General features: G+C 38.5%; 1 protein-coding gene across 1 annotated transcript in view; it reads right to left on the bottom strand.

Moving 5' to 3' along the window:
• LOC122798476 overlaps nt 1-17,931 on the bottom strand; it is an 820,137-nt gene that overhangs the window by 90,110 nt on the left and 712,096 nt on the right. The window contains exon 9 of the mRNA XM_044067429.1: nt 11-260. Within this exon, the coding sequence (XP_043923364.1) occupies nt 11-260 (250 nt within the window). The remainder of the gene's footprint in view (nt 1-10; nt 261-17,931) is intronic.

The following is a 17,931-nucleotide window of genomic DNA, read 5'->3' as shown; positions in this document are numbered from 1 at the left end:
CAAACCTTACCTGACGACGCATTTCATTGGCTTCAAACAACTTAAGCTTCTCATTTTCTCGCTGATCATGCTGTTCTCGGACCTTCTGCAGGTGAACCAGTCTTAGAGCATGTTTTTCTCTCTCCTCATTTTCCAGAGCCTTGATTTTTGCAGTATTTTTCTGCTGACAAATCTGTTTAGCCTTCTCTGCTTGTTGTTGCTGCAGAATATGTTTCTCTGTCCTCTTATGCTCATTCTGAAGGCGGTTTTGAGTTATTCTCCTAGACAGGAAATATCAGTACAAATATGACTAAATTGAAAAAAAAACATTTTTATCACCTTTATTGTACTGATTTGTGAGCTGGCCAATTGTACTGCTTCCCTAGATTTATATTTTTTACCAGCATTCATAAATTTACAAGTAAGGTATACCAACAAAGATGTACTGAATAGCGACACTGCATTTTTTTTCTTCATTCTCAGGGAAGAGTATTATAGCAATAACCCATGCCTGGGTGTGGGTAATGCGGGATTTACCCACGGTTGGCGTGGTTTGGTCCCGAGGGTGAAGCCCGAGGGACCAAACAAAGACAACCGTGGGTAAATCCCGCATTACCCACACCCAGAAGTGGGTTATTGCTATTATACTATGACATTATTTAAGAAAAGAAATAATTACTTTTCTTAAATAATGGCATTGTATAATGCCTCTTTGCTGCCCTTCCGCAGTTGTCTGGTATCCGCAGCAGTTCTGATGTACTGCGCATGCCTACGCAGTACATCAGAGCTGTGGCCAAAAGCAACGGAGAAAGCAAGATCTCCGTTGCTTTTTACTGTTTCGCTATGTTAAATGGGTTTAACATAGCGAGACAGCTTTAAAATAAGCAACGGAGATCTCCGCTGTTTATTTTAAGCTTCTCGCTATGTTAAAACCCATTTAACCATAGCTGCACAGGTTTAAGGCAACGGAGAAAGCAAGATCTCCGTTGCTTTTACTTGTGTCGCTATGTTAAAGGAGTTTAACATAGCGAGACAGCTTTAAAAAAAGCAACGGAGATCTCCATTGCTTTTTTTAAACCTGTGTCGCTATGTTAAACTCTTTTAACATAGCGAGACAGTGTGTTTTAAAAGAGACTTATACTAATGAAAAAAGTCCGGGTGACCGGACCTTTTTCCATTAGTATAAGTCGATTTACAACGTGCACGCTGGCCAATCAGCGTGCACGTTTTGGAATATTAATGGGGGGTCATGGTATAATAGGGGATATAGTGAATGGTATTTTGGTATTTTCATGGGTTCATTCTAGGTGTTAAAAGTGACAATATGTTTCAAAGCTCTGTGATTTATATGTAATTGGAATCTAGTCCAAGTCTAACTCTGCATCATTCATCCTGAAGCTTTTGCTAATGCTTCAGTTCTCTTTGAATATGAATTTGTGTTAAAGCTGTTAAATCATTTAAGGTGTTGGATATTTTTTATTCAGAGTTATAGCAATGTTATTTTGGCAACAAATTCTGAAAGATGCATTTAAATTTTAACACTTCTGTCAGCCTAAGGAGGAAAAAGCAAAAAAAATGAGAAGTATAAGCAATTTAACTATATCAGAAGTTGAAAACCCTGTCCTATGTGCAATTCTTCAAATGAAGGCAACAAATTTTCATTGCATATTTTTAAAAAAAATGATCTGAGATGATGGAAAATTTCATGAAATATAAAGCTAAAGTAAGCAAAAGTATTGCAATTATGAGACACATGACAGTGGATTAAATACAGGTTATTTTGTGCTTAAGATAAATAAACAGTAGTTTATCTACTGTACTGTGACTCATAATTGCAAGGATTTTTGTTTTGCATATAATACTGAAACCTAAAGGCAAAAAAGGTGCATGCTTATCTGTGTTTGTAAATTAAACCTATGGTTTAAACAAAAGTCTCTCAATTCCTTAAAAAAATGAAAATATTTGCAAAGAGATAGTAAACTTTCTGCAAAAATCACTTGAATCCTAACCACAGTGACATAGTCCTGAGCTACAAATCTGAGTGTCGCATTGGAGAGCTTACTGAATCATTGACTATATGGGTGAGCTGTCCACACAGAGAAATATTACATTAAAAGCTAATAGGCAGCATTCTGTGTACCACAACAGAAAATAACGTAATGTTTGAAAATACTAAATGTACTGCTTTAGTATAGCAACAGAAACAGCAATTGAGATGTAACATCTCTGCAAGATAAACAGTTGCCAGAAATATAACAAGTAAATTATTAACAGTATGAAGTGCATCAAACCTACTATGTTATTGTAGGTGCCTTGGTAGACAGCCCATGACTTTTTAGTACAAATTTAAGCAAAAAGAATGTCCTGTCTGTTGTGGAATTGAGGACATGACAAGAACCTGTAAAATAACAAGACAAAAGCTTGCAAAACACTATGTTAGAAGAACTGAAAGGAAGTTTAATACTAATGTTATTGGTAACAGGGAAACCCAGGGACTGCTCAAAGCAAATGTCTGTTACCTATAAGTAGTTAACTTATTCATTGTACTAATGAAGACAAAAGGCAAGCTTCTGAATCTTAAGACTGATACAGGGAAGGAAATGAACAAGTATTATATAACTGAAAACGTATAAAGGAGAGCACTTACAAATTATGGGAGTTTCTGATGTGAAATTTTCTTATAAGGAATGTGGTGGAAAATGTTATAATTAGGGGTCAGTTCCTAGTACTGCTGAAAAAATTAATCCTGTTTGAAGTATTACACTCTTAAATGTAACAATATATGAAATGAGACTAAATGACAATTTTAATGAACTATCTAGTATTTGGTTCTACTTGAATAAAGTCATAGCTATGTGAATGTTACATTGTTATAGCTATTTGTTTGTATTATTACATGTGAAATTAAGTCCTGAATGTTTTTATTTACTTACTTATTGCTTTTGTTGGCTGGGGTAGTCCGACGGGGCTGCAGTAGGGCCTTTTCAGCCGAAGCTCTTGAGAAACTTTGTAGATGCAAAATATGCAGTTTTATACAGCAGGGAAAATGTAAAGCTTAGAATTACAATATGGCCATACAATAACTGTAAGACAGCTATTCTAGAGAAAATCTGCATTCAGTAAAACACAGAGTCATTACATATTGATATAAGACAAATTGGCATATGCAGTGAGGTTTAAAATATCAAATTAAAATTTCACATTTATGGGTAGGAGAAATAGAGAGGAAATGTGGGAAATATAGGAAGAAAGCCTTGAGGAGGTGATAAGAACAGAAAGCAGAGAGAAAGTGTGGAAAGGTTAGTAGTGCGTATATTTGTTAGGTGATATAGAGGAAAAGAAAAAAAATAATGAAGTTAAGGGATTTAGTAGATTGGTTAATGGTGAAAATGGCTATCTTGCTATAACACTGTTCAGTTTTTGTTAGATATTACAGAAGGTTAGTGTAGATGGTGTCAATGTATAATAGTGAGGGTAGAAGATATGCAGAGGCTATTTTTTTGGTATTGCTTGTTAAAAAGGGTTTGCTACAATATAGGAGTACAATTTTCTGTGGGTTTTATTGATAGCTTGTATTTGAATATCAAACTTTAGGTGGTTATCTGTAATAATACCAAGTAGCTTTGTTTAGGACACAAGTTTAATAGGACTGTTGTCTGATGAGGTAATGGAGAACTTATGTATGTATGTATGATATAGATTTTTGGTGTGAAAAGCAATAAAGCAATAACTTGTTTTTCATAGCATTTAGCAGGTGGTGAGAATTTCTGAGCCAGGCTTCTATAGAAGAAGATGCTTTATGGATCTTTTCCTTAAGTTCTTAGAGGGAATTAATGTGGCATCATAAGCATATGGAATGACAGCTGTGTTATTAAGAGCAGTGTAGAGGTAATTCATAAAAATGTTAAAGAGCGTGGGTCCAAGACTGAGTTTTGTGTCACTCTGACTGTGGTAAGCAAGAATGGCAGTTGTTCTTTCTTTCATTTTACTGCCTACAGTGTCTTAGACAGATAGTCATGGGACCCAGGAGAGAGTGCAAGGCGAAGAATCTGATACATTACATTGTCAATTACCTTAGATAAATCAAGGAATATAGATGAAACAAAGTTTCCAGAGCTTCTGGGGGGTTGGGGTTGATATAATGGTTAAGGTTTTTACCTCACAATCACAAGCTACAGGGTTTGATTCTCCAACTTGGCTAGGCTTAAAATGACCTGCAAGAGCAGATAACCCAGTACTTACCTATGAACCTACAAACCCTGTGAGGGTTAATATGTTGGGTGAAATTGAGGAGTGCTGTGGCAGCCCTGTGGAATGGCCTGAAGCTGGGCTGGATGTAAGACAGGTGGTTGCTTTCTATTAAGTGTTTGAAAACATGGAACTGTATACACTTTTCAAGGAGTTTTGATAACAGAGAAAGAATGGCTATAGGGCAGTAAATGCAGATTTCAGTGGAGTCTCCTCCTTTGTTTAAGGGAGCAATTAGTAACGTATTCTAGATAATTAGGTACATAGTTTTCTTGGATAGATCTTATAAGGATAGAGAACAGGGTATGCTAAAGTGTCAGCAACCATTCTACTGTATTTTGAGGAAAGATTATCAGCAGGCAGTGTAGTGGATTTTAGCTTATGACATAGTTTTTTGATACAGGAGATGGGAATTGCGTTGATGTGGAAGACAGGGATTTTAGAGGATAGTTCTGTTTGGATGGCTGGACAAAGAGTAGGTGGATGGTTGTTTATGACGGAGGTGACTGAATTATGAAGTGTGAGTTGAGCTGGCTAGAAATAGGTTCAGTATGGTTGGTGGTAGTAGGGTGTGTTTGGGCTGGGTCGCCTGGATTTGACAAATTGTTAATGGAGGACCAGAATTGTTTGTGGTTCTTGGGTATGATTCTTAGCTTGAGGTGTAATGAGTTTTGTTTTAATCAGATCTGAGTGAATTTTTTTGAGTTGTGGAGCTCTCTGTAGTTTTGGAGATCGGTCTCTGTTCTGTTATGAAGCCAAGATATCCAGGCTTTGTCTCTGACTCTCAGAAGTGGTTTAGTAGTTTTTGTGGGCCAAGGGAGATAGGGTTGAATTTGACTCTCTTGTGTCTGGATGGGGCTATCTGGTTTAATATAGTAAGAAAGATGTCATCAAAGTATGCAACTGGTTTATCCAGAGGGAGTGTTTTAGTAGATGCCAGATGTAAGCTTTCAGTAATTTCTATGACTATATCTTTGTTAACCTGAGCTAGGTTGCAGACTATGTTATAGTGGTGGTCCTTTAGGGAGTCAGTTGGCAGTTTCTATTTATATGGTTGCTCTATTACCCCCTGAAAGCAGAGTCCTTTAGGAACCAATGCACCATTCAAATACTTAACCTCTGTCTTCTATAGGAAATCTGTGCTGGTGGAGTTACTAATTGTACCCCAGCAGTTATTCCTTTCCATTTTTTTTTTCAGGGCGAGGGACAATTCTTATTTCCTCAACTTTGCATGACTATAGAATTAGTGTGTATATATATATATATATATATATATATATATATATATACATGTGTGTGTGTGTGTGTGTGTTTGTGTTTTGGGGGGATGTTTGGGGCTTGCTTCCCACCATATGGGGATGCAGAGGTGTTTGCCCCTTTGCAAAATGAATTAAGATTAATTTTTTTTCCACCAGGTTGATTCACTGTTGAGTTGTCATTTGATGACACACAGTGGAAGACATTTCTAAAAAAACAAAGAGTGACCAGTCCGGGCAGTTGATATTCAAGAAGACTTAGAATTAACAATGATTCTGTCCTCCAAATAAGACCAAAATATTATAAAAATGATAACAAAATATGTTTTATATTATATACATGTTAAGCAAAAAACAAAAAAACAATAAACCATTTTTAGAATATAAGAACAACTGGTAATGGAAATGTATAAGCAAAAAAAATGTCAAGCATCAAATTACTTCCATAATCTGGCAGCTCTCATATTTAATATGCTACCTAAAGTTATGCTGCCATTTAACCCAGGTGGTATAGTGACATTCAATTTTATTTTCTAAATTATTTCTTTATATGCCAAGACGTTTTCCCACTATCCACCTTTAGGTGAAATATAACAAGAATTTCTCAATTTTGGTTAGGTAATTTTATATGTAAAAGAAAAAAATGAGAGTTGCATGATATTCACATGACTAGCTTTGCTTTATTTAAAAGTAAGTGTGCTACATGTAATATTTGTTTTGATGAAGTTCTTGATGTAAACAGATGAATGCACTACATACATGTATTTCTTTTTAAAATAATTGTATAGCACATTGGTTCTATTTGGAGGACATTATCATTGGTTTTATTGTTTTATGGAGGCCACTTAGATACATCCTATGGGTATTTCATAATTTAAAGTTACATTTTAACTTAAATGAGATGAATTCCATACTGTATTATACAATGTAACTGTCAGCAGAAATTATAACTCTTAATAATAATTTTCAATTAGTATGTACTACACCTGGAATGAGATATCAGTGATATTGTGGTAACATAATAAAAAGTTATGTACTTACCATAATGTTCCATCTGTGTTAGCCATTTTCATTCTTCCTCAGCTGTTGGGTTTGAATCTGATACTCAGATCCAACTCGGCCACTTCTTCCAGATCGTAGGATTCTTGAACTCTCAAGCTCCTCCCTTTACCCATAGTTCCTCACATATCTGACATACCCAGATCTAGTTTGCTACCCATAGAGCTAACAGAATAATTGGAACTCATAAAAGAAGAGAAGCTGGAGCTCAAACAAGGAACAGAGATTCCTACATTACTCTTCCATCTCTCCAAAAGTAAAATAAGGAGGGCATACGTAGGTGGGAGAGAAGTTGAGGAAAATTGGAAATGTACAACACAAATGGAGCATTATGGTGAATACATAACTTTTTAATTTGATGATTTCATTTTCATTCATTCCTCAACTGTTGGGACAGATTCCCTACCTAAATCCTGGGAAGACTCTAAGGAAGGATATTCCAGAGCACCACTGAGCCAAAGGCTGCTCTTCCCCTAGCAACCAGATTTAGCTTGTAATGAGCAATAAAGGTATGAGAATTAGCTCAGTTGCAGCTGCGCAAATATCATCCAAGGAAGTTCTAGACAAAAAGGCTAACGAGGTTGCCATAGATCTCGTGGAGTGGGCTCTGGGTGGTTTTGGTAAAGCTAAACCCACTTTTTGATAAACAAAGGTAATGCAATCAGTTAACCATTTAGCCAAAGTTAACTTTAGATACTAGTTTGCCCAGTTTGGAATCAGAAAAGGAAACAAACATTTGTTCAGACTTTCTTAACTCTTTAGTTCTATGAAAGTAAAAATGTAGTTGTCTGTGTATATCCAATAAATGTAACATATACTCGCCTTTGAGAAGTTTGGAAGTAAATCTGGGAAATTAATGGGGTGTATATCATATGTCCGAATGCCGAAACATCGAACTGGGAAGTTTGAAGTCTGAAAATAATGAAGCTGCAAAACATCAAATTCTTTCCCAGGGAAAGAATTTGGTGGGCCGGTTCCATGGCTTCACTATTTCCTCCACTGTGGTGCGATCTCAGAGTTGGTATATTTAAGTAGGGGGCTGTGGGGGGCAAAGCCCCCCCACATTAGAAACAGTATTTAGTGTTTGTGTGTTTCTATGTTTTGTACCGGAACAGCGATTTTTTTCCCTGGGAAAAAATCGCTGATCTGAGTGTTCAGAGTATTAAGTTTTCAAACTTTTGGGTTCGATATTTACATAGTCAAACTTCTGAGACTTCAACTATGTGATATAGATCCGATTAATGACCTAATTAATATTAGATTTAGAGATCACCTTTGGTAAAAAGGATGGATTAGTCCGTAAAGATACCCTATCCTTGTGAAAAACTAAATAAGAAAGTTTAGAGGACAAAGCTTGAAGCTGGGATACTCTTCTGGCAGATGTAATAGCAACTAAGAAAATAGTTTTCCAAGTCAAACATTTTAGGTCAGATTTAGCCAAAGGTTTAAAGGGAGACTGAGTCAAGGCCTGAAGCACAACATTTAAATCCAAGGAGGGGTGGGATATTTTAATGGGGGGGGGTCTAAGTAAAAAAGTTCTTCTTGGAAAAGCTTTGCAAAGTTTAGAGGAAGCTAAGGTGGAATTATCTACTCCCAGAAGAAAGTTGGAAATGGCTGCTAATTAAACTTTTGTAGTTGAGAAACTAGCACCTTCATTGAAAATTGTGGTCAAGAAGTCAAGAACATTTGAAATCTTTGCTGAAAATAGGTCTAAGTTTTTACTTAGGGCCCAAAGAACAAATATTTTCCATTTACTCTTGTAAATCTTTCTAGTAGAAGCTTTATGCGAAAATAATAAAATGGAAAAGATTGGGAGGAGACCCTGGGCTGTCTAGCAATCAACAGAACTGGAGAAACCATGTGGTCAACTTGAGGCCTATTATGTCCAGATGAGTCATGCCTCTCGGATGAGACAGGGGGTTTGAAGTTGGATCCAGAATCCAGGGTAGCTGTAGAAGATGAGGCCAAAGGAAAGGAAACCATATCTGACGAGGCCAGTAAGGGGCAATAGGATAACTGTGCTTTTCAGTCGAGATGCTTTCTGTAGAAATTTGAGAATGAAGGGTAATGGGGGTAAACATAAAGGAGAGCGGGGGGGGGGGTCAAGCGTGAAGTAGAGTATCTCTTGGTGACTCCCCCAGTGGTGGGATCAGGGCAAAGAACCTGCTGCATTTGTTACCGAGGCTAGAAGCAAAACAACTGCAGCATGGTTGGCCCCAGTGATGGAAAATTCTCTTCACCATGTTGGCATTGAGAGACCATTCATGAGGCACTAAAATGGACATGCTTAGCTTGTCTGCAATCATGTTAGATTTCCCTAGGATGTGCATTGCTAGTAGAAAGTGATTGAAAGACCTTGCTCATTACCAAACTCTTATAGCTTTGGACCAAGTGCCTTTGACTGTCCTTCCCAAAAATTCCCCCCCACCCAACCTGAGAGGCATCCATGGTCACTGTAGCCTTGGGCTGAGAGAGAACAAAATGATGGCATTTGTGTAGCTGAATGGAGTGGTTCCACCACAGAAGGTAATTCTTGCATGCATGAGGGATTTTGACAGGCATGGATAATGGATGTCAGAAAATGGTCCACTTAGTGGCCAAGGTCCATTGAAGGAGTCTCATGTGGAACTTGGCCAGAAGAACAAGAGTGATTGCCACTGCCACTGAACACAAGGCTTGAAATATCAGTCTGGCTGGAAGGGAAGAATTCTGAACTATCTTCTTCACCTGGAGTTGTATGGTGTCTATTTGAGGTGGAGGAAGATAAGCTATTTGTGTGACTGCATTCAGATGATTACATTTCAAATCCAGACTCTAAGATGGCATGAGTTGAGATTTGTTGTAATTGCTTGATAATCCCAGATGGGAGCACAGCTGGAGCAAGTAGTCCTTTGTCTGAATTAGTTGATGCCTGGTTGGAGTGGTCAGGAGCTAGTCATCTAGATTAGGAAACACTTGGAATCTGAACAGTCTCAAGTGAGCTGCTACAACTGCCATGTACTTGGTGAACACCCTGAGGGCTGTGGTGAGACCAAAGGGCAGTGTACTGAACTGGTAATGACTGGCTGCCAGCCAGAAATGTAGTTATATTCCGAAATGCCTGTTCATTTTTAATGTGACAGTACGTGTCCTGAATATTTGTTAAGCACATCCAGTTGTCCTTGTGCAGAAATGGCAGAATGGACTAAACTGAGACCATCTTTGTGTACTGAACAGACTGATTTTGTTTGTTGAGATCCAAAACTGGTCTCAAATCTGCTGTCTTTTTTGGCACCAAGAAGAAGAATCTTGAGTAAATTCTGTGTCCTCTCTGGTCTGGGATGACCTCTTGGGTGACACTTTTTTCTAGCAGCTTTTTCTAGAGAAGCTGCTTCCCTCTGACTGAGTGGAGCATCAGGATTTTCTCTGGCATTGCTGCAGGGGCCTGGGAAAATGGTATAATATAACCTCTGGATATTATGCTCTGCACCCACAAATACTCTTGTGGTATTTAGCCAGGCTCTGTGGTGCAGGGGTAGATGGCCCCCAATTGCCTCCAGAGACGGGCAGTCTGGTCTCCATTCAGGAGTGCTGGTAGAATCTGAGAAAGAATCTCTACATCCCTGGTTATATGGACCACCTCTGCCACAGTTATGGTGTTTTCCACTTGAGGTCCCCCCTCTAGGGGAACAATCTCCACGTGACTCCTGGAAAGGACCTTGGGATTTCTTAAACCACATCTTTCTACCACCTCATTGGTTTCCAGAGAAAGATCTTTGAGGAGTGGAAGAACATGCACCCACTGCAGACAGGGTCTGACCCCTCTTCTTCTCACCTGGAGAGTGTGGCTTTTACTATAAAATTCACAATACTGTTAAACTTGTAAAATTAATAAAAGATAGTTGGTTCCAAAACAGCACACCACCAGCTGCGAATTAAATATTTAATAATTACACACAGTATTTAGCGCTTTCATCTCATATCAACTGAGACGCCATCAGAATACATTCTTACAAAAGCCAAAAGCATTTAAATAACCTTGTTAATTAAAAGTACAGATCACATGTAAACAGTAATCAATATTTAAAGACACCATACAAAAATCACATTTCTTCCTAAAATTATTACCTTTCTTTTACTTAAAAATAATATTGTTATATAATATGTATACATTGTAGTATTACCAGCATAAATGTATATCCCACTGAATATACTCTAATATAAAATACATTATATTTGACTAGCCCTTTCATGTAGTAAGGGTGCAATAGATATAAAATCATTTAAGCCTGGTGGAAATATGGCAGCCAACTTATACTGCTATTCAGTTTCCTTCTTTTTCAGAATACCAAACACAAATTTATCAAAATTTTGGTAAAACAGAATGTCATTTGACTTTGAAACAGTCACCAAGTCCATAGATGAAGGGAAGGTAGTCCACACAGCCTACCTGGACCTTTCAAAAGCCTTTGACACAATACCCCACTCGGGCATCATAAATAAGCTCACCAGCTTAAATATCAACCCTATGTCACAAGATGGGTTGCAAACTGGCTCAGGGATTGTCAGACTCTAAACCAGTTACAAGTGGCGTCCCACAAGGCTCAGTCCTGGGACCTCTCTTGTTCAGTATATATTTCTCTGAGGTGCAGAACTATGGCTGACCAAGTTCACAGATGACTGCAAACTGGGTGCCATAATCGACTCGCCGACTGACGCATCCTCCAAAAGGGTCTCACAGAAATGGATAACTGGTGCCAAAGCCATGGCCTAAAGTTAAATGCCAAAAAGTGCATACTCATCCCCTTTGGGAAAAACAAAGTGCCCACAGATTACCACATAGGTGGTAATCCATTAAGTACGGAAGAAGTAATTAGGGATTTGGGGACCCAAGTAGATAGCAATCTCTCCTTTGATAATCACGTTGCCAAAGTGGTTAGAAAGACCTTCTATATAGCCCACCTTATCACAAAAGGGTTCCCATCTAGGTCAGGAGAGGTCATTGTGCCCCTCTACTCATCACTCATCAGGCCCATAATTGAATACAGTGCCCCATTTGGGATGTACCTCACCCGACACCTGCAGCAACTGGAAAGACCCCAAAAGTACCTCACCAAGAGGATCAAGGGACTCAAATAGATGCCCTATGCAGTTAGGCTAAAGAAACTCCAGCTCTACTCAGTTGTTTACCGCCTACTCAGAGGCGATCTGTGCCTGACGTGTAAAGCCATGTCTAAACCAGAATTAATGGACATTCTCCACCTCAGGAAATCCAAATTCCTTAGAGCTACACGCTCTAGGGACTTAAACCTCAGCACAGAATGCTGGAGGGACAGATTCATATCCCAGAGGCTCCCCTCACTCTGGAACAAAATCCCAATCCATGTTAGGCAGAGCCCCTCAATTACCCTCTTTAAGAGAAATATTGATGAGTGGATGGGAGATCTTAGGTTTACCCCTGGGATCTCTTCTGTGTCCCTACTAGACAGAGGCACAGTAAACTAACCTTAAAAGGGCTATCTTCTGTGACCTACTATACATCATTTTTGGATGTAGAGGTAGATGTATCTAAACATACTAAGATACATAGAAAATTTGAAGATCAAGTTAAGTACCTTAAGCCTACTAGTTGCCATCCCCCCATACCATAGAAGCGCTCCCTACTAGATTACACAGATTATGTAATGATACAGAAGAATTAAGACAGGAAATTCATAGAATGTATAACATGTTCTACTCTAGAGGGTATAGCCAGCAAATAATAGATAAGGCTTATTAAAAAAACAATCAGATTAATACACAAGAATGTAAAAGAGATAGAGATATAATAAGGTATGATAGTAATATAAGAAAAAATAATTTAGAGATTTATTTCATCACATTGTATAGTGTCTTTAGTGATAAAGTAATTGCTATGGTGAAATATTATTGGAATTTTTTTAAAAAATCCAACGAGGCAAGAGATTGGTTACCAGATAATTTAAATGCTCCTATAAAGTAGGGAGAAATATTAAAAGTTTCTTAGTTAAAGGTAGGTTGGTTAAACCAGAACTTAAATTGTATGATGCACTAAAAACAGCTGGTACTGAAATATGTGGTAAATGTAAAGCATGTAAGCATATAGTTGCGGGGTTTGATAATATAAATGGTATAAAATTTAATGGAAAAGCAAATTTTAGATGTGATACAGAGGGCATTATATATGCACTTATATGCCCCTGTAATAAGTTTTATATTGGGGAAATGAAAATGCCTTTTAAAGTCAGATTGCTTGAACACATTAGCGACATTGAAAATGCTAAAATGTCTAGTTCAGTAGCAGAGCACTTTTATTCTGAACATCAGAGTCTGTCTCGTGGGTTAGTAGGTACAATATTAGAGAAAGTTGTAGATAATGCATCATACAATTTAAGTTCTGATAATGTACAAAAAAATATTAAAAATGATTTACTGTATAAAGAAGCAGTTTATATTTTAAAATTTGATACTTTGGTACCACAAGGAATGAATATAGATTTTAATTGGAGAGTTTTACTTTAATTAATTTTGTAAGTAATTAAATAATAGGATTATTGGATAATTAATTGAATGAATGTATTATAAATATGGAGTGTGAAGTTTGTTTAGTATTCTCCTGTGAAGGCATCAGCCGAGATGTCAGAGGAATAAACACTGTTTTGCTTCTTTTTTTGGGTCACTAGTTTGTGGTTTTTACTTCTGGCTGTTTTCAGTTTTCAGTTTGTGGTCTAATTAATAAAATCATTTAGGCCTGGTGGAAACATGGCAGCCAACTTATACTGCTATTCAGTTTCCTTCTTTTCAGAATACCAAACATAAATTTATCAGACTTTTGGCAAAACAGAACATTATTTGAAGAATAGGATATATGAGCATCTAAATGATATCAAAAATAAAAAAAGTTTACAATGCTCTATATAGACATGCTCAAGTTTGCCAAAATATTCTACAAATAGTCAAAATACACCCAAGAGGGGGTGACTGGAAAAATAAGCTGAAAAAAAGGAAACTGTATATTGACTTTGCCCCTATTCATAACATGAATGCACGTCGTAATACAAACAGATTCTCTTTACTTGTTAAGTAAATATTGTTATTGTTATTATATTGATACATTTTTGTTGTGGAGTTTTTCTCCTCAGGTCTCCACTGAAAATGGTCCACCAGCACAGTGGACTAACACAGTTAACAAAAAACAAATAAACAATAAATAAATAAATAAAATCCAGGATGGGCCTCCATTCCCGTTTTCCTTGGAACTAAAAAGAATCATGAGTAAGTTCTGAATCCTCATTGGTTTGTGGGGACTTTTTGGATGACTCTTTTTTTTAGCAATCTTTGAATTTCTTTGTTTGCTTGGTCCCATAGATTGGGTGGAACATCTGGGATTTTTGTGTTTTCGGAAAGGAGATGGGCAAAGGGGATTACATAACCCCTGGATATTATTTGCTGTTTGTAATCTCTTGCCAGGCCTGTGGGTGCCGAGACAGCCGACCCTACTGATCACCTGCAGAGGTGAGCAACTAGGCCTCTGTTCAGGAGTGCTGAACGGGCTTGCCAAAGAAAGGATTTCTGGAGCCCTGATTTTGCGGGCCTCCACTGCCACGAGGGTGGTGTTTTCCATTATTGTTCCCACCTCTGCCTCTGGGGGAACTTTCAGCATGTGTATCAGGAAAAGACCTTTGAGATTTTCAGAACCCCATCTTTCCACTACTTTTATGACCTTTATGATAGGGTCTAGTTGGAGTAGAAAAATGGACTCCTATGGGAGACAAGGTCTTGCCCTCTTGTTCTCACCTGGTGAGTGTTTCTTTCAGTTTCGGACCAAAAAGAGATGAGCCATCAAAAGGGGCATTCACAAAGGAAGACTTGAAAAGGTTCCGCAAAATCGCAAAGTTGCATCCAGGCCTGCCTCCTAATAGATATACCTGAACCTACTGCTCTACTCGTTCCACCTGCTGCATAAGAAATCAGTCTCCTAGAGGAGTTAACAACTGAATTAAGGGTGGTGAGCTGAGAGACTACTTTGTCTGTGACCTGCTCAGCCACAGCTCCTTGCAGGGTATCTGTTAATTCTTTTAGCAGAGCCTTCTGAAGGCTCATAAAGTGGGCAAGGTAATTCAGCAAGCGAAGAGTAAAGCCTACTGAAGAGAAGACGTACTTCCCATATCTATCCATCATCCTAGAGTCCTTATTAGGAGAATGAACAGAGGAACTTGTCTCAGAAAGCTCCTTTTTGGTGGCCACCACCACAACTATGGCATCTACAGCCACTCCTTGTGTAAGACAATTCTTATTCGTAGGTGATGTGATGTATTTATTTGGCCTCCTAGAAATAGGATCTATGGAATATGGGGTCTCCCAAGCCTTCTGAGAGATTAAGTCAATGAGCTCATCAGAAGGAGGGGGGGGTCACCCAGGAGGTGGAAGTGCAGGACCAGAAAGCCTTCAGGTATACTGATTCCTCTGCTGAAGGAGTGCTGGACTGCCAGCCACCTCTCTGTTTAAGCATTTCCAAGATGTCCCCAAATGAGACATCTTCAGGAGGTGACCGTGGGGACCCTTCGCCTTCCTGGAGATCAGTATCTGAAGTGACAGACTCCTCCAGGGAGTCTAGATGTTTCCTCTTACAGGACCTCTTCTGAGGAACTTTCTGAATAGGATAATCTGGGGAGGTTTTGGAAGGGGGGAGGTTCCCTGAGAACATCCTGAGATTTGAGGCCCCACTGTCCCTATAGATGGGGTTAAACAGAGGATAAAGGCACCGGCAAGAAAGGGAGAGGAAGATCCTGAGAGGATTGAGTCTGAGACTGGGAAGCAGTCAAAACTCTGCTCATAGCCTCAAAGGCTCCCTTCCCCTGATCTGAGGAACTTCTCGGAGCCAACAAAAAACAGACTGTACCAGAGGCCCCTCTCGGCCAGAAGACAAGAAGTCTGAGGCCGAGGTAGGAGCCAAGCTCATCTGTGCCGACGCACAGAGCGGTAGGATCTGATCTGAAGAAAACATGGTCGGATCCCTCTCTCCGGGGCTGACCAGAGATCTACATCTCCTAGAGTCCTCCGGTTCCGTAAAAGCAGAGGAACTTGCAGCAGATGTCAGAGTAAATGACAGTGGAGGTCTCTGATCTGACATAGACAAAATCTGGACATCAGAATCTTCTGGCTGTAAACTCAAAGAATGGGTCAGAAAAGGAAGAGAAGCTACCTGGGCAGACTTCAATGGATCTGAAGCTGTAGGGCTCGGATCCAACAACAACTTGGCCAGTGCTGGTGTCTTGAATAACTGCTGTACAACCCTATCCATGTCATCATCAGAGAGGCTTCTGATAGATTGAGTACTCAGGATTGGAGATCTAGATCTTGCCAAAATAGGGGAAAGCAGTCTGAAAGAGACAGGCTCAATAAAAGGAAACTTTTCTCAGATCCAAGTGGGTGTCGGAGCAGACATCATTGGAGCAGAGACTACTGAATACTCCAGTGAACCTTCAGATCCAACACTCTTCTGCTCTGAAGCACTTAGTGGAGCAGAGAGTTTAGCCTTTTTCTGAACCAGCTCCAATGAAACCTTTGGAGCCAATGGTGGAGTCTTTTTTGGTCTTTCAACAGAAGATGAAGAGGATGAAGATTTAGCCAGGTCATGGCCTGAAATGGCTTCAGAAAAAGGGCTTTTTAATAAACCCTTCAACATCAACTTGTTCTTTCTTTCTAACAAAGCACACTGACTGAAAGCATGGCAAGTATTGCAAGACTCCTGGAGATGTAAAGGGCCAAGACAATATACACAAAGAGTGTGCGTGTCACTCATAGGCATTTTTTTACCACACTCCTCACATTTCTTAAACCTCAAGGGTTTATCTGTTTTTTGAGACATATCTAACAATTAGGAAGGGACAGAAAAAGGCAATGCAATAAAATGACAACTAACACTATAAACAACTATCAACTTGCCCCAGCAGAATACAGAACAACAATAGCAATGCTACAACTAGAAACGAATATGTTTTGTTTTGTTTTTTTAAAATAGGAGACCTATCTAAGAGGTGAACTAATGACTGACAGGAGAGGAAGGGAGGATGAGGGAAGGGAATAGAGTTCTTTTCACTCACTAATAAAATCAGTAGTGAGAACGGACAAAAAAGATAAAGAATATATATAGAAAAGCCAGAAAGGAGCCTAACTTACAGGTAAATATAAAATATAAAGAAGAATAAGGAAATCCAGAAAAAAATTTAACTTAGTCTGGAACTCAGTGAAAATGACCACATCTCTCGCGAAGTGGCAAATGAAATCTGAGGTAATGGAGAGGTGCATTCTGGGAAGGGAAGGGTGCCTGAGAGCTTAGTAGAAGGCCACACGCTTTTGTATAAGGCCAAGATGGATCCGAGTGATCGGATCCGACCCCATGAGTGAGAATAATGGCAAGATTGACAACATCACGTCATATGTTTTGGGAGTGTAGTGAGTTGGATGAATTCAAAAATTCCCTGCAGAGTAGTCCATCCAAAATATTGGCTGCGCAAATGGCTGTAACTAAAGATGTGTCTTTTTGAGCTTAGACACAGGATATGAATTGTCTAATTCTGTTCACTGCCAAAAAAAAAAAAAAAAAGCAGTTACTAGAACATGGAAAAAACACAACTGTATCTGAATATTATAAAAGAGATAAAAGAACAGGAAGAGGGAGCTTTAGAAAAGGGAAGGAAAAAATTATGTAGAAATAAATGGAAACTGTGGGAACAATACATTCAGAATAATGTTCAGGAGGAATGAGGTTTAACGGAAGGCAAGAATTCAAAAATTTATGTAATGCTGGACTGATGATAATTACAAAGAAAGAAAGATATGTTATGCGCCACGTAATGTGTGTAAATGGAAAAATGTTAATAATGTTTGTTTATTTTTCTGTCGCTTTTTAATTTTTCCAGGTCTTTTGGGTTTCTGTCTTTTTTAATTTCTCCAAATCTTTTGGGTTTGTAATATCATGATGGGAATGGACCCCATTCCTAAGTCAAAATATGATTAAAGTTCATGGAATTAGTATTATTTCAGTCTTTGATGTTAGCCAGAAGTGCTCTTCACAACACTCACAATATGACCAGTAATGACTCCTTGTACAATTCATATGGAGTTACATGTATCAGTAACGTATCTAATTATGATTATCAATTCTTTTTTTATAAGACCCGTTGCTCCTACTATTTGAACTGTCTGTATATTCTTCTTCCACACTGCCCTTGTTTCTGCCTGCAAATCCTGGTATTTTATGACTTTCGATCTCTCTGTATGTAAGACACTGTTGTCACTGGATGTAGCAATTTCAATGATCAATGCTACTTTTGTCTTCTTTTCGTGGACTACTCTATCAGTTTTTCTCGTGTCAATTATTTTGAAC

Source organism: Protopterus annectens, chromosome 3.part1 (genome assembly GCF_019279795.1).
Source record: "Protopterus annectens isolate FY-2018-M chromosome 3.part1, PAN1.0, whole genome shotgun sequence".
Classification (NCBI taxonomy): Eukaryota; Metazoa; Chordata; order Ceratodontiformes; family Protopteridae; genus Protopterus; species Protopterus annectens.
The sequence above is the reverse complement of the archived record's forward strand: the minus strand, read 5'-3'. Positions and strand labels throughout refer to the sequence as shown.